Here is a 24,530-nt window from a genome sequence, read left to right as displayed (position 1 = left end):
AGATAAAGAGTGCAGGTGGGGGGATAAGGAGAAATCTGACTTTCAAAATGGTAATCTTGAAGTGTACCTCACTAAACAAACAGGAGGTACTATGGTGCCCCAACTTTACTACCTGAGTGGCCTGATGGGTATGTTGGTCTCTTGACAAGTGGTAAAGTTTGCACCTAAACACAGATTTCTTAATGCTAAAACCAGCAATCATTCCACTGTAAATAAGCAGAGCATTCAAAAGAACATAACTGAAAATAAGCACAACTGATTAAAATGAGGAGAATAGCTTCAGGAGAGAATAGTAGAGTAAGTGTGCTAGGTAGACAGACTGGGACCACATAGCAGAATCCCAACCGTTGGGGCTTTCGCCCAGTCCAGGTGACCCAAATTTAGACAACACAACAGAAAATAATAGTTTTTATCGGATTATGTGCATTTTAAGTATCCCCCTCCACAGCTCTGTGGGAAAGGTAATCTACTGTGAGCCCTGGATACCCCTGCACATACTTGCTTGGTATGTCAAGAAACCAAGGCCCTGGCCACACTTTGTCTAGGCATTTGTCAGGATGTGTTTGCAACGAGCAACCTTGAGGAATGAAGTAATGGCTCCCTCAGGGACAAAGGGGAGGCTGTTTACTGCTGGCTAGAAAACAATGGGTTACCCAAGCTCAGTGTCCTCTGCTGTAATGCAATTTGCTGCATATGCAGGTGGCCATCTGGGCCCCCCTGGGTTGCTCCTGCAGGACTTTGAGCAAGAGGAACCAATGCAAATGTGCTGGTGGTGATGCTGCTTGCTGTGCCATGAGTGTTAAAGTCTTTTTCTCTGAAGCATGAGTAGATGTCTTCTGCCAGCATTCATGAAACAGTAACAGGCTAATTTATTAGCTGAGAAATAAGATGAAGTCATATCCTAGATCCTGAATATCTCTGCTCATGACACTTTTAAGTCATGGTATTCAGTTTGCCCTTATCAGCTCCTGGAAGCCCCATTAGCAGCCAAGAGATAGATATATCAAGAAAAACAAGGTCAGGGAGCCCAGTGGTACAGGCCCTTTTGTGCCTGAGCAGGGCCCCCCTTAAACCTCCTTTCTTCATCCTCATCGTTTCTTCATGATATGAGAGGACATCATAGCTTGTAGCACTGTCATTATGAATTTTGTTGCTTGTAAGCTGAATAAGTGAGGCTAGACTGTTCAGGGCCTTTCTAAAAGCTTAACACTGAATTTCCACTCAACCATTTCTTTTTGTTTTTTTAATCTTTTTTAACATTCATTCAGTTTTGAGAGACAGAGCATGAGTGGGTAGACAGTGAGGGAGATACAGAATCTGAAGCGGGCTCCAGGCTTTGAGCTGTCAGCACAGAGCCTGATGGGGGGAGGGGCTCCAACTCACAAACCCACAAACCAAACCAGGAGATCATGACCTGAGGCGGAGTCAGACGCTTAACCAGCCACCCAGGCACCCCTGCACTCAGCCATTTTTGTACTTCTGTCTCTCCAGTTTACTGACTGTGCTCCCCACCCTGACCTGTGGCCATGCCACCAGCATCAATCAGTAGCCTAGAATCACTGTTACTGATAGGAGCAGAGAAAGCAGAGATCTGAGAGAGGAAACGCAGAATCAACTCAGGAATGCATAGCAATCTGTTAATTGTTCTCTCATTATTTCTATAACACTTTCTCCAGGGTAAATAATCCTTTGCTTCGGCCTGAGACCGAAAAAGCTTCCCACAGCCATAGTAGAAAGTATAGATGAGAAATAAATCCAGCTCATACAAGGCTTGGCTTATCATCATTTGGTGGTTCACAAAATCTCAAGGCTTGGACTTAAGTTATGCTGATCCCAGATTACCAGCACCCCTCAGAAGCAAACATTTCTGAGGATGATTTACAGAAGTCTCAGCTTCAAAATATTTCTATACACTATTTTCAGGTACAATCCCAACATTCAATGATAGCCAGAAATATGAGGAGACAAGACCATGAGTAAGAACCGACAGAAACAGTAGACAACAAATGTACCAGGAATCTAGGTATTGGAATCCTTAGACACAGCCTGTGTGATGGTGGTTTCCATACCCTCGCACAGATTTCCATGCTTGACTGATGCAATCTGGAATGGCACATAAACTCTCCCCTAATCAGTCACTGGCTCTCTCCTCTCCAGTCATTCCTATCTTCTCCTAAAACTTTTGGCTTTCATTTTACCCTTTCCAGAAGCTTCTCTGTCTCTTTTCCCTCAGACATCTTCTCTTCTGCTTTCTAATGGCCTCGGATTCCCCTGTAATGGTTAATTATGCAAGCTCTGGAGACACCCTGCTTGAATTCAAATTCTGGCTCTATAGTTTCCCCAGGGTAAGTTGCTGAACCTTTAAGCCTCCATTTCCACATCTATCATGTGCACCTACCTCAGAGGGTTGTTATTAGGATTAAACTAATTAATACAGGCAAAGTGCTTATAATGGTACATGGCATTGGACAGTGCTCAATAAGTACTAGCTATGAAACCCACAAACCACTAGGCTTTAGCATTAGGGGTATATACTCAGGGCACATAGCCAGCTGCTTCCCTCTGCCTGGAGCTTCTCTTCTTGCTTTCATTTTATTCTTGGGCTTCTATCATGTCTGTCATCCCACCAACACTGGCCCCAGGTACCTACTGCCACTCCAGAGCTATGGCACAGGCTTGGATGGAAATCTACCACCCAACCCCATTTATCACCCATCTCCTTAACACCAGCGCCACATGAAGGGGGTCCAAATGTCTTTTTAATTTACCACAATACTGAAAGAGAACACAAGAGAAAGCATATGAAACATAAACCCTTCAGCTTATAAGATACAGGTCTCTGTTCCTACCACAGCTCTTAAGCCTCCAGCACCCCCAGGTTGGGTACCATTCTGCTGTCCATCTCAGAGCAGAGCAGCCCCCTCACAGCTTCTAACGGCAGGGGATGGGAGGGGCTAGTGGGCTTTTCTCTGTCACCCTTCACTCTAGCTCTAGAGGCCTCTCAACATGCAGAGGAAACTATGTGCCTACCATGAGAACCACCATTGGACACCATGACTGTTCTGTAACCAAGGCTGAGGAATGAGTCTAACTGGATTCTGGTAGGGGAAGGCGGGTGACGGGACTCTGGTGACTGTCCAGAGGAACCGTGACTTCACCTCAGGTGGGCTTTAGCTCCTCTGTATGAGATCATCCCCACGTCAGACCAAACATTACAAGAGCACCATGCAGGCCTGGGACATGTTTGTCCTCATGTGCCCTCTTGCCAGGCTGCCTGCTTTGCTCTGTATCCTGGGGCCTGACCTCTGCTGGCTGCATTTCCTTGGCTCCCCAGTCAGCTAATGACCAGCAGGGCTTGGCCACTGAAGGTGGCGGTGGAAGACTGCTGAGTGGGAAGAAAAGAAGAACCAGAGTATCTCCCGATCTCTGTTCAGCTGCTGCTCTTCATCATCCAGCTCTCCCCCAACAAGCCCACCGTTACCAATGTCTGTGGGTAAAACTGGCCTCTGACTTCTAGCAACACTGCCTCTTCCTCTTGACCCTCTAGACTTGGAATAGAAGTGGTGCCTTNTAAAATATTTGTAAAAAAAAAAAAAAAAGAAGTGGTGCCTTCCTGGGTTGCCTCACTAGCCCCTGTTTATCCTCCTCTTTTCCATCACCTGCATTAAATATTCATGCATTAAATCCCCTATTTCAAGTAGCCATCATTGTTCCTGCTTTCCTGGGGAGGACTGGACCGATGCAGATATCTTCTCAATAACATAACCATGCACTTTATACAGGAAAGAGTAGACACCTATAATAACATGGGCTGATATTAACCAGACAGCCCTCTTTACCTGATGGAACAGTGTTGTATGGGAAGAAGCCAAGTTTTATTTCCTTTATTCATTGTTTTTAAGCTCACTGTTAAATTTCCTGGCTTTGTACCACTTCTCATCTTCAGCTACCTTTTTGAACTAGCTGACCAGAACTTCTTTAATAGTTCAGGGGATCAGAACTTCTTTAATTGCATTACCATCCACAGCACTGGGTTTCCCACATTTCCTCTTCTGTCAGTGTTCCTCTTCTACATCCTTGTCATCTTTCGGTCAGGAAGCTTCCCATCTCATGGTTTCAGCTCTTAGGTATATGTATAAAATCCCATATTCATACCTCCAGCCTTGCATCTTTCCTAGGCTGGATGAGAACATGTGCCTCCATGCCCTGCCCATCTGTGGCCCAGTCAAGGCACAAAGGATCAAGTTCTGTTTTCATTTTCCCCTCTTCTCATGTTCACACAGTGTCCATTTCCCCAAATGGAAACCCTTGAAATCTTTGCACTTCATACAATGAGCAATATAGAATTGCCCTTGAGCAGGGTCATGTGGGATTAATCTTTTCTTTTTATCTCCACCTACAAACTTCTGTGCCTGGCTTTTCAAACTCCCCATTTACCAGTCCCATCTACCTCTCAGCTCAAGTTACAGCCTCCAGAATCCCAGCCTTCACTCAATCAGGCTGGTCTCCTCTCTGAGCCCCTTCACAAGGAAGGATCACCACAGCCCCTTCTCTTGGACTGAGAAATCACAAAGCAGAATGATGTGACATCATGAAGTCCAGGATCATACTGCCTGGGTTCAAACCCCTGTTCTAGCTCTTACAGATATTGGATAAATTGCCACTCTCTATGCTTTGGTATCCTCAGCTGGAAGAAGTAATATTATCTCTATCATAGGGTTGTTGTAAGGAGTAAGTGTCCTAACACTTAGAACCTTCCTGACAGGTCACATGTGATCAGAAAACTAGGTGGTGAGGAACTACGTCACCTATTTCTTTGCCATAGCTTGGCTGTGTCACCACATAGTTATCAAGTAGAAATATGACTTTCTAATTTTAACCAATATTTTATGTCATTTTCCAATTACACAGAAGTACAAACTGCTGTTAAGTCTTAGAAAACAACTACTCTGCTCATAGGATTCCTTTTCTTCCCTCCCTCATCTAAATTCAATCCCATTCTTTAAGAGCCGGCCTGAGTCCTACTTCTGTGAGACTCTCTCCTGCTGCTCCAGCCTACTCCAGACTCTCCTTCTGAGAACATTTGTATGGTAGGTCCACACCATACAAATTAGCACTCAGTTGTTTTTGTGATTCAGTGTGTTCTATTGGGGTCTCCAGGGGTCCCCCCAATAAATAACTCCGCTTTTCAAACTGAGTGCTCCATAAATGAAGAACTATATACTAAGAAGTTTGCAGGTGGAGCCCACATTATCACCTTTATTTTTGGCTGAACTGAATTGTAGGATGTACTATTGAGTAATGGTTCAATTGGCCTTTAACTGCATGGAGAAATGTATCTCTTCCTCATGTAGTTGCCCTCAAAGTCACTCCACTTCAGAGAAATCACTCCATCTCTCCCACGGACATCAAGACTGTGAGTTCCAGGGGGATATTTAAGAACAGTCGTCCTACAAACCAAGAAGTGGGATAAAACACCCCCTACCACCAATCCTGCAAGATCTTCTGATGCAGACTGTAAACTCTTTGGAGGCAGGACCCGTATCTTAAGCTTCTCATGCAATCTCTGTAGTACTGAGAAGGATGTGTACATAACAGCTATTCACTAATAATAAGTTCAGGCTGTGTTCTAATCACTTTCCACATATGAGCTTAATCAGTCCTTATAACAACCCTATGAAGTAGGTGGTATTAACACTGATGTTTCATAGATGAAGAAACTGAAGCATGGAGTTCATAGGGTCAGTAAATGGTAAATCTGGAATTTAGACAAGTTGGGCTTCAGAATTTATGCTTTTATCACTATCTATCTGATACTACCCTGATTGAATTTCAAGGGCAATAGTGTTGGTAGAAATGGAGATGATGAGACATCAGAGCTGGTTGGGAACAGCTCTGATAAGCAAGTTAAGGGAAGTTCTGCGACTGATATCTAATACTTAGAATCACTGGACAAGGTTCTATAGCACGTTTACTTTTTTCTAAACTATCAGAAATCCTGTGAAATAATCAAATTATATACTACTACATGAATGTGGAAGAAACTCTGTGAATTCTTCCCACTGAACTACTGAAATTATTTCTTTATGTAATACTTAATCAGGAGTGCAAAAATGAATCAAAGAGGCTCGCACTTGACTGAGAAAGAAAATAGTTTCTGGCTCGATGACTTTGTTATTGATTAAACTACAATTTGTATTATAATAGACAAGGAGGTTTTTCTTTTCTATTGTACAGGATGCTGTGAAAGTTAAAATCCTTTCCAGATATTATTATGTTTCACCTTATAGATTTACATTGTATTTCTGTGATCAATTTCAGTCTGAATCCTAAGTAAAAAAAATAAATAAATGTCCTTCATGTGGTTTGCCTGTGTACCACTAGAGGACAGTATCTAGTCTTGTATCCCTAAGTGTTCTGCTTTGTTTCCAGTGTCTTTAAGGAGGCATGAAAGGAATTAACATTCTGTTGCAGGTTTATTGTCGTGAAGCCATCTAAAGTAGAAATAAATTTCAAATCAAACCTGCTGCTTTGTTTTATTTGATGGTGACCACTGTTCCTTTGGTGCCTACTACAGGCACCATTCTGTGCCAGGTGCTTTAGGTGTATTACCTGTGAATTACACAGCATTACCCTTATTTCACAGGTGAGGTAACTGAAGCTCAGGAAAGTCATATACCTTCCCCATGGTCACACAATTGCACTTAATTCAACAAGGACTTAATTCAAGCTGTGAACTCAGATTAGGATTGAATAAAAAAAGAAAATTTCCATAATGCCACTAACGGATTTCCTGACAGAGAAGAGGCCCAAAGGAGTTTATTCCACCTAACAGAGCATTTGGCACATCAGTTTGATGAGGGAGGTTATAAGGAGTGCAAGATAAATACCAGCAACAATTCTGAATGTCATTTACAGCTAAACAGAGTCCAACAAAACAGCTAGCTAGACTGCTTTGTTTTAAATTCCACTTAACCTAATTAGCCCCCACCTGTTTGCTTAAATTTAGTATAATAATTTAAGGGCTAGGTATAACAAGATGGTTTATTTCATCAAGAGACTGTATTTCTACCTTAGGCCTGTGGGTGACGGTCATCAACTACTTTTCTTGGGTGATCATGACATAAGTGTATATGCCTAGGAACAGGGGACATTTTTACATGTAACACTGATGGATCTTGATAGTATTATTTCTAGCATGAAATTGTGCTGTAATTTCTTTTTCCACAAACATGGCTGTATTTAGCAGTGATTTGCATTAAAATTATCCCATATACTAAATAATGATCCCATAGAAATGGATCAAGCATGCACTTTATGCTATCAGGGTTAATAAATATCAGTTCCAGTATTGTCCTGAATCTTAACCTGTTCATTAAGATCATAATGAGCTTAGAATTATTCATTATAATGCCCATGCATTTCCTGGCCTAGGGTATGTTTAATAAGCTGCTTATATTATTTTCATATGAGGAAATGGAAAGTTTCAGTCCCAACTGTACCAATTATATATAGAAAAAGGCATCCAGATCATCCTGTATGAAACACATCCCCAAGATGAAAACTACTTAAACCTTAATCTTCAAGGATATGAATAAAGAGCACATACTATCTATCTGTGAGATACAGGACCAAGACCTGTGTTTGTTCTGTAACCTTAGCCTACCAAGCCATTTCTGTATTAAGTTTGTGAAACGTAAAGTTATAGAGCTAAAAAAAAAATCTGGAAAAAAAAGTACAAGGAAACTTGGAAACTTTATATATTTCACATATATTCCAAACACTCATTTCAATTGAGTTAGACATTGGGCAACTTTCAACATAGGAATGTCTTAGACTCGCATCAGATTTTTAATTCCCCTTCTCCTCTGGAATCTTGGAGCAGCTGCTCTCCCCAAATGAGCCTGTTAATGTAGATTTGTTTTTTAAATTACTCCCTATTCCAGTGATAAATAGGTTAGTTAATTCTATTAACTAAAAGCCTCTGAAAGAGAGTGACAGCATCTAAGGATTTTTAAATCTGTCTATAGAAGCACAGCCTGTCGTGCAGAACAGTTCTATCACAGTATTGGTGAAAGAAGTAGACCCAGGCATGCAGAGGAGACAGACCCAACTATAGTCTATTTTGTTTCCTGGCTTGCGAAAGCCTCAGGAATCTCTCTTCAGCCTGAAATTTATCCTTCCTTATTCAAGGCAACAGGAGTTGTGTTTGACAGAAGCAAGATCCAAGTCTTAGCAGATCAGGTGACTCGAAGCTCCAGGATCTGTGTCAGGGTTTCCCATGAGGTTGTAGGCAGGCTGTCCACTAGGGCCATGGTCATCTGAGGTGCCTAGAGGATCCACTTCACTTTTGGCAGAAGGCTTCAGTTTCTCACTACCTGGACTGTTCCATAAGGTTGTTCATGAAATGGCAATAACTGCTGTGTCAAAATCCCCTCTTCCATAGAATGTGGACTTCCTTAATGATTTTAGCCCAATGCTATAACTTTTCAATCACTCTTAGTTATTAGAAGTTACTGATATCTGTTAAAACAATGACTTTCTACAAGATTCAGTGATTTGTTTCAAACCCTTACTTTCATATCCAGTTAATGGCTCTCTTTTGTCCCACCTCCTGTCCTAATCCCTACAGCAGAGTGGGGGTGTGGGGTGTGGTCTGGCTCACACACACCTACCAGTGTTATTTCATCACATACCTTGCTGGTAAAGGCCAGGGAGGAGGAATAAGGAAGGGAGAAGTGCCCTGTGGGATGCAGTTCATTGTCCTTGTGCTCAGTATGGACCGACGGAGACTGACAATGTCATCTGACAAGTGATTTGCTCCCAAGCAGCAACTCAAGATGCTAGAGGCCCCTTATGAAAGAGATTTATTCTCAATTTCCCTTATGAAAGAGATTTATTCTCAATTTTATGTCCAGCTCCTGAGCTAGAAGCCTAGTGTCCTATTCCTCTGATATATACCCCTCTTCACCCAATGCTGTGCTTTCCCAGATAAAACCAGAACTCTAAATATGATCTACTCACCCCAGCCAACTGCTAGGTCTTCAGGATTATGTATGATCCATCTTCCAAATCTCTTGGGCTTTGAGTGGGGACAGTCTTGTCCCTGAAATCCCACTTCATGCCATCTCTTTGAATATACTTATCCTCTACTCTGGTAACAAAGGAGCTGGACAGTGAGCCTAGCACCTCATAACTGTCCAGACAGGGACTGGATACCCACGAACCTATGAACAGTCCTCTTGATAGCTCCCTCCCTTAACTTCAAGGAGGAGAAGCAACCCAGACCCACCCTTGCCCTTGTTTGGGGAATAAATAGTTCTACATGAGTGGTGTGCTTCTTCAAAAGGCAACAAGAGCCTTCTCCCTTTCAACTTCATCTTATAGTAGGGTATGAGGTGGTGCTGGTTCTGCTTTCTGGTTGCTCTTAGGCCCTGTTGAGGGTAGAAGGCCTCAACAGCTGTGTTCCTAGCAATTTAGAATGTGGGGTCTTTAGTCCACTTGATCCTCAGCTGTGAGCCTTAGGTCAGCGTTAGTTACCAACACTCAGCAGCTGTCACCCGTGTTTATCATTAATCATCTTTCCCCCGACCGTACTCTGATCCTTCACTGTCTATCTTGGATGTTGATGCCTCCCTGTAGGGGGACCAGTTCCCCAGGGATGAGGGACCTGATTCAGCATAAAACCAGGATACTCCTTGGCAAATGGGAAAGTTTGATCACCCTATCTCCCAATTTCCATGACTCCAACCACAACCTGTGGGTAATTCAATTCCTTCTCTATCTTCATTGCTTCAGCTCCGGTAACTAATTATGTGATTCCTCTGCATCTAACAGCAGTGTATCTATGCCCCCTTTTTTCATTCTGCAATTATCTAAACTTCTACTATTGATTCTGAACCTTGGTTTCTCATTGGAATCACCAGGACAATTTAGAAACCTCTGGTATCTGGAACCCATCTCCAGAGATTCTGATTCAAATGGTTTGGGGTTGGCCCTGAAAAAGTACCAGGCAATTATCATGTGTATTATCCCACCTGAACTGCTACCACTGATCTAGATGACCTTCCTAGCTTAAGTCATCCTTTTCTCATCCATCCTTCACACTGCAGCCAGAGTTCTCTTTCTAAAACACCAGGCTAATCATGTCACAGCCCTGTTTAAAACTCCCACTCCAGTGGGCCCCACTGCCTTCAGGCTAACACTCAAACTCCTCAGCATGACAGAAGGGGAGCAGTGCATGGGAGACACAGCAGGGGAGGCAGGCGGACCCCAATCATGGAGGACCTCAAGCCCTTGGGCTACACTACTTACACTGACTCACACCCACCATGCTCAATGGCAACACCACCTGTTGTTCAATTAAAACCACCTACTCTGTGCAAGGTGGTAGAGATATAGGGATCAATAAAACAACCCTCATCCTTGTCCTCCAGAGCTAGTAGACTAGATCATGAAGTGACCACAGCCATACCCCTCAGCCCACGTAGAACTGACCTATCTGAAAATGCTTCTACACTAACATCTGTAACCCTTTATTAAAGCTCTTTGTTCACATGGTATGTACCTTTAAAAAAAACCATCATGTAAGTACCTTGAGGTCAATAATTATAGTGTTTTCATTGTTTTATCTGCAACACCAAATATAGCACTTGGTATGTAGCAAATGTTCAATCAGCAGTTTGCCAAATGAAAGCCAGGAAGGATGGTTTAGTCTGACTTCCCACATAACTGTGTTAGACTATTTAGAGTCCTGAATTCCACTTCCTTCATCCGTTAATAATCCCACAGTTCTATGCTTTCCACGAGAATGAATGAATTATAAAAGAATTAATCATGTATTCAGAATGGTCTAAGTTAATTTGTCAAACAGGCATTGTGTGTGCCTGGAAGCAGGAATCCTCTCTCACAGGGGAAGTGAAGGGGTGACCAACTTATTCTTCATATGGCTCCTAAAAATAAAATAAAATAATACCTCAAGTCATTAGTTAAAATCTTAGCAGAGACTAGCTACATTTTAGTATGGCCTTCTACCAAGAATACTGGCACAATCTAATACAATCTGAAGATTAAATAAGGAACAGTCCTTTAAATGGTAGAAAGATGTGGTGAAGCTTGTTTTGGTCAGGCGTTGTAGCCCCTCACTTGTGTAATTAGGAGGACTAGAGGGAGCCACAGGAAGCCTTGTGGTTCCACTAAGCCCCTGATAAAACTTCCACCTAGCTCCTCAGTGGGAATTCCCAGACTCTGATATCCAGACCAGTGGGATTCAGCCTTGACAATGCTTCCCGGAAGCAGGGAGAGCCATGATGTTGCCCTCTTAGCCTCTCCTCCTGAGTTGTCAGTTACTCTGGAATAGACTACATTATCACTACAATGGTTTTTACTCAACTCAAACTCCTCAGTGCAGAGCATCCTGTTGTCTCCAGGAGTAGGGCATAGAGTACTCTGGGCTACATACACACCTCACAGCCCATACCTCTACAGGACCCAACTCAGTCTCTCACACGGATCTCCAAAGTCTCTTTGACTCACATACTTGTCTCTGGTCCTTCGGGTCATCTGAACCTCACCAATAATTGGTTACAACCCCTATACATTTTATTCACATTTGCATTTTCTTCCAACACTTGATAATTTAAAAACTGCAGCCACACAGTTGGATACTACCTAGTAGAGTTACTTCTCCCCTAAACTTAGTACCAATATATTATTTCCCCAGGTTACTGGTTAAGTAGGGAGATCAGCCATCCTGGTCCACCTGGGCCTGGGGGAGAGGGAGTTGTACAGAGAACTGAGACAGTTGGTCATCTTGTACCAGCCGTCTGGCCCGTAAGAGCAATTCAGTGACTCTAAGTGAAAATCCAGGAGGGAGTAAATGCTTCAGAGAAAATGAAAGATAGGGAAGTAGATGGACAGAAAGTAAACAGGGGGGAAATTAAGGCATTTACGGAAGAGGAAAATACAAGAAGAAGAACAAAATAAGAGAAGATAGAACCCAGGGCAAATGAAACCTCACAGGTATAGGAACTTGTTAAAAATGCCTGGGAACTGGCACAGAGAGAATAGAGATAGACACTAAGGACAAGCACTGTGCATGCCATGTTGATGAACGGTGAGGAGGAAGGAAATGAAGAATAAGACTTGTTAAAACATATCTTTCCATACATATTTATTTCTTTTCTTTTAACATGTCCATTCTGGAAGGAACGGTGTACCTCTTTCCCTGGTGTTATATTTAAGACATAGCATTGTGTAACCTTTGAAGAAAATAATAGCAGGAATAAATCAGTTAAAAATAATTACCTGCATGAAAGTAGTTCTTATCTCCTCAAAGAGGGTGTTATCTGCTGGAGAATGACCAGGTCAGCTTATATTCAGTCTGGCTCCTTAGGATATCTCTAATTTTGTCAAGTTCACAAACATCAATGAAGTGTCTGAGTGATCTATAGAGTTCTATTTAAAACTCTACGCCACGTTGTCCTGTTTTCAGTGTTTTATTTTTGTGTGTTGTGTTGGCGTGAGCACTGGGCAATGTTTAGCATCCTTGGTTCCAGGGCACCAGGGTATCAAATGCTGAGAAGTACCCAACCATAGGCAGAGAACCATTTCCAAATTTGCCCCATCATCACCTCCAGGCACAGCAACCAATTACAGATTCAAGGGCTCCTCACCCTCTACCTGACTCAGAATCTCCATTGGAGAGACCTGGAAATCTAAGTGATTTCTTAAAACTGGACACATTTAGACCAGACAGTGACTAAGCCCTGCATCCCTTTTCCTTGGTTTATCAATGTGACCCCAACTGCTTGTGGTCAGCCAGAATTTGGTTAGAGTCAGGACACTTGAGAAACCCCCTCCTGGCCTCTGCAATGCCAGTGAATAAGGACAAAAGAAATTTGCCACTGAATGGGATTTACAGGTAAGAGAGACAAAGAAATATGCTCAGTCTGCCATCTTAACTAGAAATGTTCCAGATGGGAATATTGTCTCCAAAAGCTTATGTGCCTTAAATGGCTTTTTATTCATAGTACTAAAAAGATTATGCTACAATTCATTTCTTATCATGACAAAGCTTTTTATCTTACCGTCATTGTGCCTTTGGAAAAATATGTTCTTGCATACTAATTCACAGAGCAGTGTGAAGTTTTTTAAGACTTGGCTTTAGTAAGCAGAAAACAAAAATAGACTTGTAGAAGTTTAGGAACAACCAAGTAGACCTTAGAAATGGACAGTACGCTGAGCCACTGATGAAGCTTTTTATTTTTTTAATGGTACGTTTTAGTTTCTTTATAAAGGATAAAGTCAGGATGTGTCCAGTTAACCTATGTAGACAACATGTCCATGGGACTGTTCTCAAAGGTACTTGTAATACATGAAATAATGGCTCTCATTTGCTGACACCAGGAATTGTGAAAGTACCTGACATTTTATAGGGTGACCAACCATCCCAGTCTGCTCAGAATGCCCCAAACTTAGCACTCAAAATCTTGCATCCCAAGAAACTCCTCAGGCCTGGGCAAACCAGGCCTGTGGGTCACCCTACATCTTCATCTCACTTAATCTTCAAAACGACCGTATGTGATGGTTGGGTACTAGAATCATCCCCATTTCACAGATGAGGAAACTGAACCAGAAGGGTGTTTTGCAAACTGACCCAAATTACCAGCCTAGAAAGCTGCAGAATTGGTGCTCAAACCCTTGGGTTTTGCTACATTTATTTGCCTTCATAGTCTACTTGGCTAATTACTCTGTTTTTTTGTTTTGTTTTGTTTTTTTGCCAGGAAGCTACAATCCTTAGAGGTTCACTTATTTCTTCCTTGTTCCAGAGATAAAGGTTACTTATGGACTTAGCACCAAAAGAGCTTATTTAGAATTTCCTGGCAAATTAAAAATCAGTTTCACAAGAAAGTAATTGTATCCCATTCAGCAGAAACAGAGAATTAAAGCCACAGTGAGTTCTCTAAGACTTTGAATGTTGCTTGGAGAACTGGGAGTGGGGGGACAAAACAAGGGCACAGGGAAATTCCGCCCTGTCGAAGGGCGGTTTTCCAGGAGAATGGTATGTGCTCGACAGCTGCTTGGAGGAGCGCAGCAACGCCAGTGTAGCATTTTACGGAGGAAAGTGGGGAAGTGATGGTGGCTGTCTCATCCAGCCGAGTCCACCAGGGTGGGCAAGAAAGGTGGTATTATTTCCTGGCCTGCTGTTTAGCCAAGACAGCGCATTTGATTGTCGTCACTGATAAACTCTGAGCCTAGTTGAAGTTCTGGGCTGCCTCTGGTTCAAATTGGAAAATAATTTGCAGAGCACTCAAATTTTGATTTTTAGAAAATCATTTAGGCTTATTGCATTTGATAAAATCATAAGCTCTTGAGATTGTTGGCCCTGAAAGTTCTGGTTTCTTTGGAATAACTCAGTAGAATAGAGTTAGGATATGTTCATCAAATGAGTAAAACACTTGCTTTCTGCCAGTATTTGTCACATCCCTTGTAGGTACAACCAGGACTTTATTTCAAGACACTGTGCTGATCATTTGCTAAATGTTACATTTATAGAAAAATTTTAACTATATCTACTATTTCTTTCCTAACTATTNCAAATGAGTAAAACACTTGCTTTCTGCCAGTATTTGTCACATCCCTTGTAGGTACAACCAGGACTTTATTTCAAGACACTGTGCTGATCATTTGCTAAATGTTACATTTATAGAAAAATTTTAACTAGATCTACTATTTCTTTCCTAACTATTATTATTTTTTTTAATGTTTTATTTATTTCTGAGAGAGAGACAGCATGAGCAGGGGAGGGTCAGAGAAAGAGGGAGACACAGAATCTGAAACAGGCTCTAAGCTCTGAGCTGGCTATCAGCACATAGCCTGATGCAGGGTTCGAACCCACGAACTGTGAGATCATGACCTGAGTCGAAGTTGGATGGTCAACCAACTGAGCCACCTAGGCACCCCTGTTTCTTTCCTAATTATTAAACAGTTTGTTTTCTATATTTCCATAGTGAAATATAAAGACTCTAAAATCCCAATTATGTAGTCATTTCTGACATTTTTAGAGTACCCTTTGATTCTTTCTTCTCTGCATATAGTAAGTTATGGCATATCCATACGATGGAGTACAACACCGCCATGAAAATCACGTCCTAACTAAACTGTATTGACATAAAAATATGCCCACTGAAATTAAAGGTGAGAATTTTGTGCACCTTTTGTAACCTATTTTCCATCCTTAATTTTAGTGAGCATTTTTTCACTCCAGTATTTTTCTAGGTGATTTTTATTGGTAGAATAGGATTTTATAATATGGATAGATTTTAGTTTGCTTAACAAATTACTTATATTTTCAAGACTTCAAATTAAAGAATGCCTGACACATTTTTGTGCAAGGTTTTATTGTATCCTTAGAACAGATTACTTAATTCTTGTTCTATCACTTCTAAAATTACATCAAGAACCTTAATAACACCAACAGTAAGAGAAACAACCAAGAGCTAATAAGGTTTTGTTGTTGTTGTTGTTGTTGTTGTTTCCCAGACTCAGCAACACTGAAGTCATACTTTTTGACCTCAAACACTGACTAGATAAAATTCAAAACATTGCAAATAATTTTTAATTCATAAAGTCTCCTTCAGTTTTCCTGGGTTTTTGTTGTTGTTGTCTTTCATGTTTGTTTGTTTAAACAGGTCTTTTTTTGGTGCCTAAGAGGCTCAGTTGGTTAAGCTTCCGACTTCAGCTCAGGTCATGATCTCATGGTTCGTGGGTTTGAGCCCCGCGTCGGCCTCTGTGCTAACAGCTCAGAGCCTGGAGCATGTTTCAGATTCTGTGTCTCATTCTCTCTCTGCCCCTCCTCCACTTGCGCTCTGCCTCTCTCTGTCTCTCAAAAATAAATAAAATTAAAAAAAAATTTTAATAAATAAATAAATAAGACCTTTCTCATTCCATATGAAGGGTATTATAGGTAGAGACATCATTCAGAGTCCTAGAGGGAAATCAAAGGCATACTCAGCTTGGATTTTTAAAAAATGTGTAATAAAGTGATGATTTACAGAGATGTGGGCAGGGCTGAGGAAACAGCAAAAATGTTGAGACACTAAGATGTTATGATTTCTGGTAAGAAATACATATTTGGTCTTCATCCCAATTTCGAGCACAGAGTCCCTAAAACCCTTGGAGTTCTCTAAATGCTGAGTTCTTCAGAGTGTCTTTTGTTATGGTAATGGTGACTTTGGAAAGCCCCTAAGTAACCTAAGGATGGGGGCTTGTTGCCAGGAGAGCCAACTCTGTGCTTAGAGGGCTGGAATTTTCAGTCCCACCCAGGAACTTCTAAGGAGGGGAGAGGGACTAGAGATTGAATTCAGTCACCCATGACCAATGATTTAATCAAGCATGCTTATGTAATAAAGACTCATAAAAACCCAAAAGGATGTGGTTCAGAGTGTCAGGGTTAGTGAACCTGGAGATTTGGGGAAAGTGGCTCACCTGGAGAGCCCGTGGAAGCTCCACACTTCTTACCTGTATCCAGCCCTACGCATCTCTTCCATCTGGCTCTTCCTGCATTGCATCCTTTTATAATAAACTGGTAATCTACTAAACAAAATGTTTCTCTGAGTTATGTGAGCCACTCTAGCAAATAAACCAAACCCAGGGAATGGGTCCTTGGACCCTCCAATCTGTGGTCAGTCAGTCAGAAGTACAGGTGACGACCTGAGTTTGTGACTGGTATCTGCAATGGGGGGAAGAAGGCAGTCTTGTGGGACTGAACCCTTGATGTATGGGATCGATACCTTCTCTGGGTTGATAGTGTTAGAATTGAATTGAATTGAATTGAATTATAGGACACCAAGCTGGTGTCTCAGAATGGCTTGCTGGTATCAGGAAAAACAAAAACAAAAACAAAACCCCACACATGAAAAATGGTGTACAGTTGTAGGCACCCAGAGACCAGTAACAGTGAGAAGCCATTATTACCCTGTTGAGCCCGAAGGAATATCGGGAAGGGAAACAGAACTACTTGCTCACTTTGGGCTAGAGCCAGGGGAGAAGGGCTGCCTCATCACAGCTGTACATTGGAGGGTGGGAGCCTCTGCCAGAACCTGGAACCAAAACAGGAAAAGGCAGAGAAATGATCGCCCCCACCTCTCTGTCATTCTACATGCTACTCTCTTGCTGGTGCCTTCCGTTGGGTAAACCCCAGCTGAAATCAGAGGGCAGTCCCCTGGGGCACAGAACAGGGCTGAGGTGAAGTAACTGTTCATCCACAATTTTAAACCCTCCTAATATTATTCCAGAATGAAGCAGTGGAATACAGAATAAGATTTTTCCACGTCCAGACCCTTGCAAAATAACAAGGTGTCTTGAGAAGTGAAAGAAACCCAGAAGGTAAACTGTGGAAAACAATAGAGTAGCCCACAAATTCATAAAAAAAAGTTTAGTGCTGGGATTTTAACAATAGATAGTTAAAGGTAAAATTCAAATTAACAACAGCAGCAAGATGGGGAGGGGGACACAGTGGGTTGTAAGGACACAAATGTTTTTCGAACACCCAGGAGAAGGATGGAAACATTAAATTATTTATTTATTTAAGTGTTTATTTATTTTGAGAGAGAGAGCATGCACACAAACAGGGAAGAGGCAGACAGAGAGAAAGGGAATCCCAAGCAAGCTTTACCCTGTCATTGCAGAGCACAGTATGTGGCTCTTACCCACAAACCATCAGATCATGACCTGAGCCGAAACCAAGAGTCAGACTCTTAACCTACTGAGGCACCCAGGTGCCCCAAGAAACATTGAATAATTTAAAATGTCTATGTTTTTATGATTTTATTATTTTCCTTCAAACATATATATCAACCTATACATCTTCTAACAATATTTACATTTTAACACCTTAAAGTTGAAGAGAAAAAAATAAGGAGGTAAGCTTAGAAAACTTGATAATCCAAAGACAGAGAAGGAAAAAAAGCAGAGGAAAATCATGATAAATACACACAATAAAAAATACATCTAAGTATTTCATGCAATAAGAACTGAGCTAAATTAATCTATTAGACAGATTATCAAATTTTAAAATCAAGCTACATGCTACTGCTTCTAAGAAACAAACTTAAAACAAAGCACACTGAATATGTAAGAAAAAAGATGTCATGCAAAGCATAAAACAAAAAATTATATTACCAGACAAAATAATTTAATAGTAAAAGCATTACATGATGATAGAGTGGGCCTACATAGTAATATAGGATATAATCCAACTGAGAGAAATTACAAGTGTAATGTCACATGACAACATAACCTGGAAATATACAAAGGAAAAAGTGGACCAGATTTTTTTTTAAATTTTAAACTGTCCTTTCATACTGAAAGATTTTTAAATGCTAATCTGTGTGTTTCTAGTTGCCACAAACAACAAAAACAGAAAGAATAGGTGAACAACAAAATAGCAAATATATATATGTACATACACATATACACACACACATACTCATATACATATATATACTCCAAATAGAAAATACACATATAAATTATTTTCACATATATACGGTACATTTTGAAAAGTAACTATGCATCAGGTCATGAAGAAAATCTCAACAAATTATAAAGAATGGGATCATATAGACCATTTTGTCTTACTGCAATAGATTTTCCTTGTCTTTGTCCTTGAAGTTAGAAGACATTATTACACAGGATTTTATAAGAATATTGCATATATACATGCATGCTCTTGTGTACTAAACAATGCTGAGGAAATGTAGAAGAAAGCACTTACTTAGCAGAATATGTTTTTCAAATTTAAAATACTGTCTCATATTTTAGGGAGGACATCTGGCCAACTCAGTTGCTAAAACGGTTATTTTCAACATGCGATATGTGAGCTGTAAAATAGCGTACCAAACCACCATTTTTATTCTTTTTTCCAAATAATTATTTGAGAATCTCTGCAGAAAACAGCAGTGACTAGTGACAAAGATTTTTGTTAAGATTGAGGAAATGATACGAGGTGTTTTGATTTATTTCCCCTGAGGTTGTTTATGATTTGTGTGGGGTTTTTTGATGTTTATCTATTTTTGAGAGAGAGAGAACACACACATGTGCATGCATGAGCGCGTGTAAGTGGGGAAGGGGCAGAGAGAGAGGGAGACAGAATCCAAAGCAGTTTCCAGGCTCTGAGCTGTCAGCACGGAGCCCGACGCAGGGCTTGAATCCACGAACCACAAGATCATGGCCTGAGCTGAAGTTGGACGCTTAACCAACTGAGCCACCCAGGCATCATACCATTTGTGTTTTGTAAAATCACTTTTTGTATGTGCTAAAAGACTACCGACAGCAATTTTCTGACCATCACAAGTAGGTGAGACGTAAGGCAAGGACACGTTCAGGATCCCAGTTTGGACTCAGGGAGGTCAGTGGGAACTAAAGTCTTCAATGACTTCTGGGCGACCAGGATAAGAGATGGCGGCTTAAAACAAAAACAAATCTTTGATCCACAATCTACAGGAAAAGAAAAATCCTGAAGTTTAAGAGGACTGATGTTCACACTTAAGCAAATAAAGAATTAGATCAAAATATAAGGTGATATTAGAGTCCCTAAATTTTGAAGGCAGTCTGGGGTACGGAGACAATAGATGCTGTAGGCCTGTGTGTTTTGCCTGGTTCCCCCTTCCTGCAATTCTAGATTTGGAGTCATGGTGAATACAAGCCTTGTGTGCCTTTCCATCTGCCTTCTCTTTTCTGAGGGTGTCACCTGCCTCCCAGACCATGCTGCTGCCACCAGAGCCATTGCCAAGTCTCCTAAGGTGGCTGGAGGCCAAGTTGAAACCCCGAGCCTGTGTTTCTCACCCTGAGTGAGCCCTGATCATGCTGAGTCGTCCTTCTGCTCCCAGCATGGATGAAATGTCACACTGTGGGGCAGGGGGTCTGGTTTTCTGAGCAGCCACTAAGGGGTTGGATGATACATCCCAGAAGTGCAGGAGAGTCTACATGCTGTGAGCCAACCCTCGACAAAGGGGAAACAAGAAATAGTAGGGATCGAGGCAAGCAAACTCCCTCTTCTTTCTTGCCTGTGGTTTGCTTTAAGATTTTATTTCTTCCCAAAGATCTTCGAGAGAAGTTCCAGGTACTAAGCCAGCATCCATGCCAAGAGCCTGCTGAGCCTCTTCATAGCTCAATGTGCAGTGGGGGCCAGCATGGCAACATATCATCTCACTTTGTTTCCCATTTTTTTTCTTGCCTCTTTCCCCCCTAACTTCTCACTTTCACCATTCTGGGCGTGCCCTTCCCAAACTTCAGTCCTTGTCTCAGACTGTATTTGGGAGGACAGGTTTTTCTAAGAGGGTTATACCAACAGTATTCACTTCACAGGAGTGCTGGACACTTCCCATTGCCCCCAGGAGTCACTCTCCACCTTTTTTTCCACCCTGCCCTCTGGCCTGGGAGGATGTGAACTCTATTAACAGGGTGCCCACGCCCTCTGGCTGCCACTTAAGTCTTGCCAATAGGGTGCCCTGGTTGGAGATTACAGGAAGAAAGTATTTATTCTTCTGGTGCCTCAGAGAGGTCACCTGGGGCTGGTGGTGTCCGTCATATGAAAGTCACAGCAGGTGGTCTCCTCCATCTGACTGTCTTGATTTCTGAGATCTGCTTCCTCCTGCCATCCCTCTGGACCCCTCTGGACCCGGGGGATATAACAGCTCCACCTTGCTACCTTCAGCTTATACACTGCCCCCTTGCAGCTCTTCTTCACCCTGCCAGCTTCTTTGGAGTGTATCTCTTTATAAGTAAATCACTCCAATTTAAATTATTTCCATTTTGACATTGCTATCTGTTTCCTGTTGGGGCCAGTAGTAAAAAAGGAATGGTTAAATTAGACTACTGTTTATCTCTGTTGGAATAGTGCATAGCCATTACAAATCAGTTAATGTTTGGTAGTAAAAGCAAGTGACGTACTTTAAAAAAAATCACTTTAGAAGTCAAGCAGTCAGGGGGCGCCTTGGGTGGCTCAGTTGGTTAAGTATAGGCTTGGATTTCTCTCTCTCCCTCTCTCTGCCTCTCTCCCACTCTCACGTACCTGCTTGTTCATTCCCCCCACCCTCAAAATAAATAAACTTAAAAAAAAAGGAAGTCGTCAGAGTTCTGGCAGGAATCAGAATTCCATCACCTGAAAGAACTTTAATGAAGGGACCATTTATGGGAAAGCGGACAAGTAAAGAGCATCAGTAGGGGATGGTGAAGCACCCAGGACAAGAAAAGCAGAAGACATGACCACCCTAAATGCCGAAGGGACAAAAGGAAGAAACTATTAAGACACCTGAGCCCAGCACAAGTGGGAGCCCTGAAGGAGCAGCCACCTCTCCAGAGGCGCAGTCACAGAGGGACACAGGACTGCCTACAGCTCATCTGTGGCAGGTTGACCGAAGGATATGCCCCGCCCTCTCCCCCCTCCCACCCACTAATCTATCTCTGGTTTACTGTCAGCACTCCCATTGGCTGAACCCAGTTGGAAACAAGAATGATGTGGCCCATCTGGGTCAGCCTGCTTGGGCTCAGAGTGGGGCCAACGAGGGCAAAGGCTGGGTTTGGGTTGGCACAAAGTGAGGCAGACAAGAGACAGTAAGCAGGACTATTGGGATATCAGACTCCATTGAAATATAATCTTGTGAAAAGTGATACAGGTATTTACGCATAGGTGAACACTGAACTAGAAACTTCACGTAGCAACTTCATGGTAATAAAAGAATAAGAAATCGTTTTTATTTGTTATAGTATTTTGTATATTTTCCAAATAAAAAAATGGCTGTATAATACTTTAAAATTGATCTTAGAAACAAGTAAAGACTAATTGGATGAGGTGGTTATTTCACTGTTTATTTTTTTATTTTTTTAAATGTTTTTATTTATTTCTGAGAGAGAGAGAGAGACAGCATGAGCAGGGGAGGGTCAGAGAGAGAGGGAGACACAGAATCTGAAACAGGCCCCAGGCTCTGAGCTGGCTGTCAGCACAGAGCCTGACACGGGGCTCGAACCCACGAACCATGAGATCATGACCTGAGCCGAAGTCAGACACTTTATTGACTGAGCCACCCAGGCACCCCTTCACTGTTTATTTTTAAAGGAAAGGTTTCTATAGGTGGCTCCTCATGGTAAGAATTTTACTTCCTGAATTTTCCCAGAAGTAGGACCTGATCTAGAATAAAGTTAAGGGCAAATGAGGGGCTTTTTGTTGGTTGGTTGGTTGGTTGGTTGCTCAAAGCACTAGTTGGTTTTCACACCATCCTACCAATCATTGGGAAAGAATCTAATATGGGACAAATGGTATGCCAGCTCTAATCATATTAGTAGATGTAATCCCAATAATTACGATTATCTTTTTAATGAGGCAAAGCTGATCCATGACACTCACTTTGTCTAACAAAATTTCTTAGAGTTAGATGCCCAAACCTCAGTGGATAAACATTAACATATAGCCTCACAATTCTTTCAGTTTAATTATATTGTAAACAGATCTCTCCGATCACATTTGTTTCCAAAGCTACTCTTAGAACTGTTTGATTTCTTTTTCTATTGCTTCGTGTCTCTCCTGTTTTCACCCAAACTGCACACTACGCGCTGTGGAGGAGCACAGGGGTGCTGTCAGTGGCCTGGGTCCACCCTGGCTTTTTCCACACCCAGCCTCTTCTATTCCTAGCACTGTGCACAGGCTCCCCGTTAGCACACGGTGGGTGCGGGGGTAAAGGCGGCTACTTCCTCCCGAGAAATATTTAGCATGTACAGAATGAGACAGCAAATCTTTGGAATGACACAGAGACCAACTGTTGATGGCAGTACTCCTAAAGCAAATCCTTACCCTCCAACAACGTCTCAGCCCTTCCCTTTAGCCCAAGCAGCCCTGGGCAGTACGCTGTAGAAACTTAGCCCCCTGTGCAAGCTGAGGCCTGGGAACCTACCGGACCTGCCAGGCTATTTAAAGCCAAGGATTATGCAGAGAGAGCAGATGTAGTACATTTTGCCATCTTCTGAAATCTAAAATTTTAAATAGCCTCAGAGAACACAGATTAAAACTCTTTAATTCAGTAACTGTACTTTTAAAAGTGGTTTCTTAATACATGAACTTATAGGAGTAGGAGTCAACAGTATCTTTGTACTATCGCATAAATATCTACAGAACATATGCTGTTGTCAAAAATACATTCAAATAGGATTCAGTTCAGCTTTTTAAAAATGGGGTACATATTTAGAGCTTTATAAAAATAAAATTTGTATCCGAAAATTCTAGTATTATGTTTAAGGCAGTAATAGCTATACTGAATCATAAATATAGTTCAGATCCAATTTCTAAGTACTGTATTTTAACCTTCAAATTCTATATTTACAAAGTTCCACTTCAATTACAATTCACTGAAGAGCTTGTCAAGTAAAGGGAATCACAGCTTTTTTTTTTTTTTAGCAATATTAACGTTTTTATAAAATGGATAAGATATCAGTTTGCCATCAATTATTACAAATGCATATTCTGTGGCATTGTTGGAGTAAGGAGGAAATAATTCCAAGTCTTTACTAGCATCAAACCCATCTCCTAAACTGTCACTGTTTATAAGAATAGCATCATTTTTGAACTGTAGGAGCATTAACAATTTTCCTCTCTGAGTGAGAATAACAAAAACAACCTCAACATACCAGGAACTATGTCTATACTTTTAATCTTCATAAAAATCATTTCAAATATGGTTAATACAAACATTCCAGGTGGTACCATTGGCTGCACTGCCATCTTCCTGGAGCCAAATAAACAGGAATTTATGTCAGTTAGTCCCAACTGGATCCTTCACTTCCACCACCAGAATTCCATCGTGACAGAGGATGGCGGACAAATCTTTGGTCTCAATGCCATCTGGCAGTTTATACTGGCGGGTGAAGCTTCTTGAGATAAAACCATGCTCATCCATTCTGGTTCCGTGCTGAGCCTTGATCAGTAGCCAGCCTTCGAAGGTCTGAATGATGATATCCTCGGGGAGGAACTGGACCACGTCCAGCAGGATCTGGAAGCGGGACTTGCCTTCTTCGGTCGGTATCTCCGCCACTGAGTCCACCCGAGGCACCTGAGCCGCCCTGGCTTTGCTCACATCCACCGTGGTTGGCCCCGGCAGCGCGTATAAAGCATGATCCAGCCTGCAGTCTTCCAAACCTCGAGCTTCAAACTCCTCCTCGTAGCGCACTGGAGTTTCTATGAGGTGCCTCAAGATGATTTTTGCCATGGTCGGAGTCAAAGCCAGCACTGAACAGCTTCGCTTCCGTCTATGTGCCGTCAGGAGCGAACCCTCGCAGTTGCCTACTGACGAGATTATCAGTCCCAACAGCTATTCGCTTGGAACCCTGCGCAGACGCAACTCCTTAATTAGGCCTGCATCCTACCACCACACACCCACTCTTGTCTTTTCACCCGCGCTGACAATGAACGGCTATTTATAGGATATGGTTCGAAGTTGCATTTAGCACACGGCCGGCTCAAGCTGCCCAGGCAAGGA

General features: G+C 41.9%; 1 protein-coding gene across 1 annotated transcript; it reads right to left on the bottom strand.

Annotated features, from left to right (window-relative positions):
• Positions 1-23,686: 23,686 nt before the first annotated feature.
• HSPB3 (heat shock protein family B (small) member 3) lies at positions 23,687-24,318 on the bottom strand. The gene has a single exon (XM_077752513.1). It carries the CDS (start codon positions 24,258-24,260, stop codon positions 23,808-23,810), a length of 453 nt encoding a protein of 150 aa, XP_077608639.1. The 5' UTR covers positions 24,261-24,318; the 3' UTR covers positions 23,687-23,807.
• Positions 24,319-24,530: the final 212 nt, after the last annotated feature.

Source organism: Crocuta crocuta, unplaced genomic scaffold, assembly GCF_008692635.1.
Source record: "Crocuta crocuta isolate KB4526 unplaced genomic scaffold, BGI_CrCroc_1.0 scaffold181, whole genome shotgun sequence".
NCBI lineage: Eukaryota > Metazoa > Chordata > Mammalia > Carnivora > Hyaenidae > Crocuta > Crocuta crocuta.
This window is presented reverse-complemented; position numbering and strand designations above follow the sequence as displayed.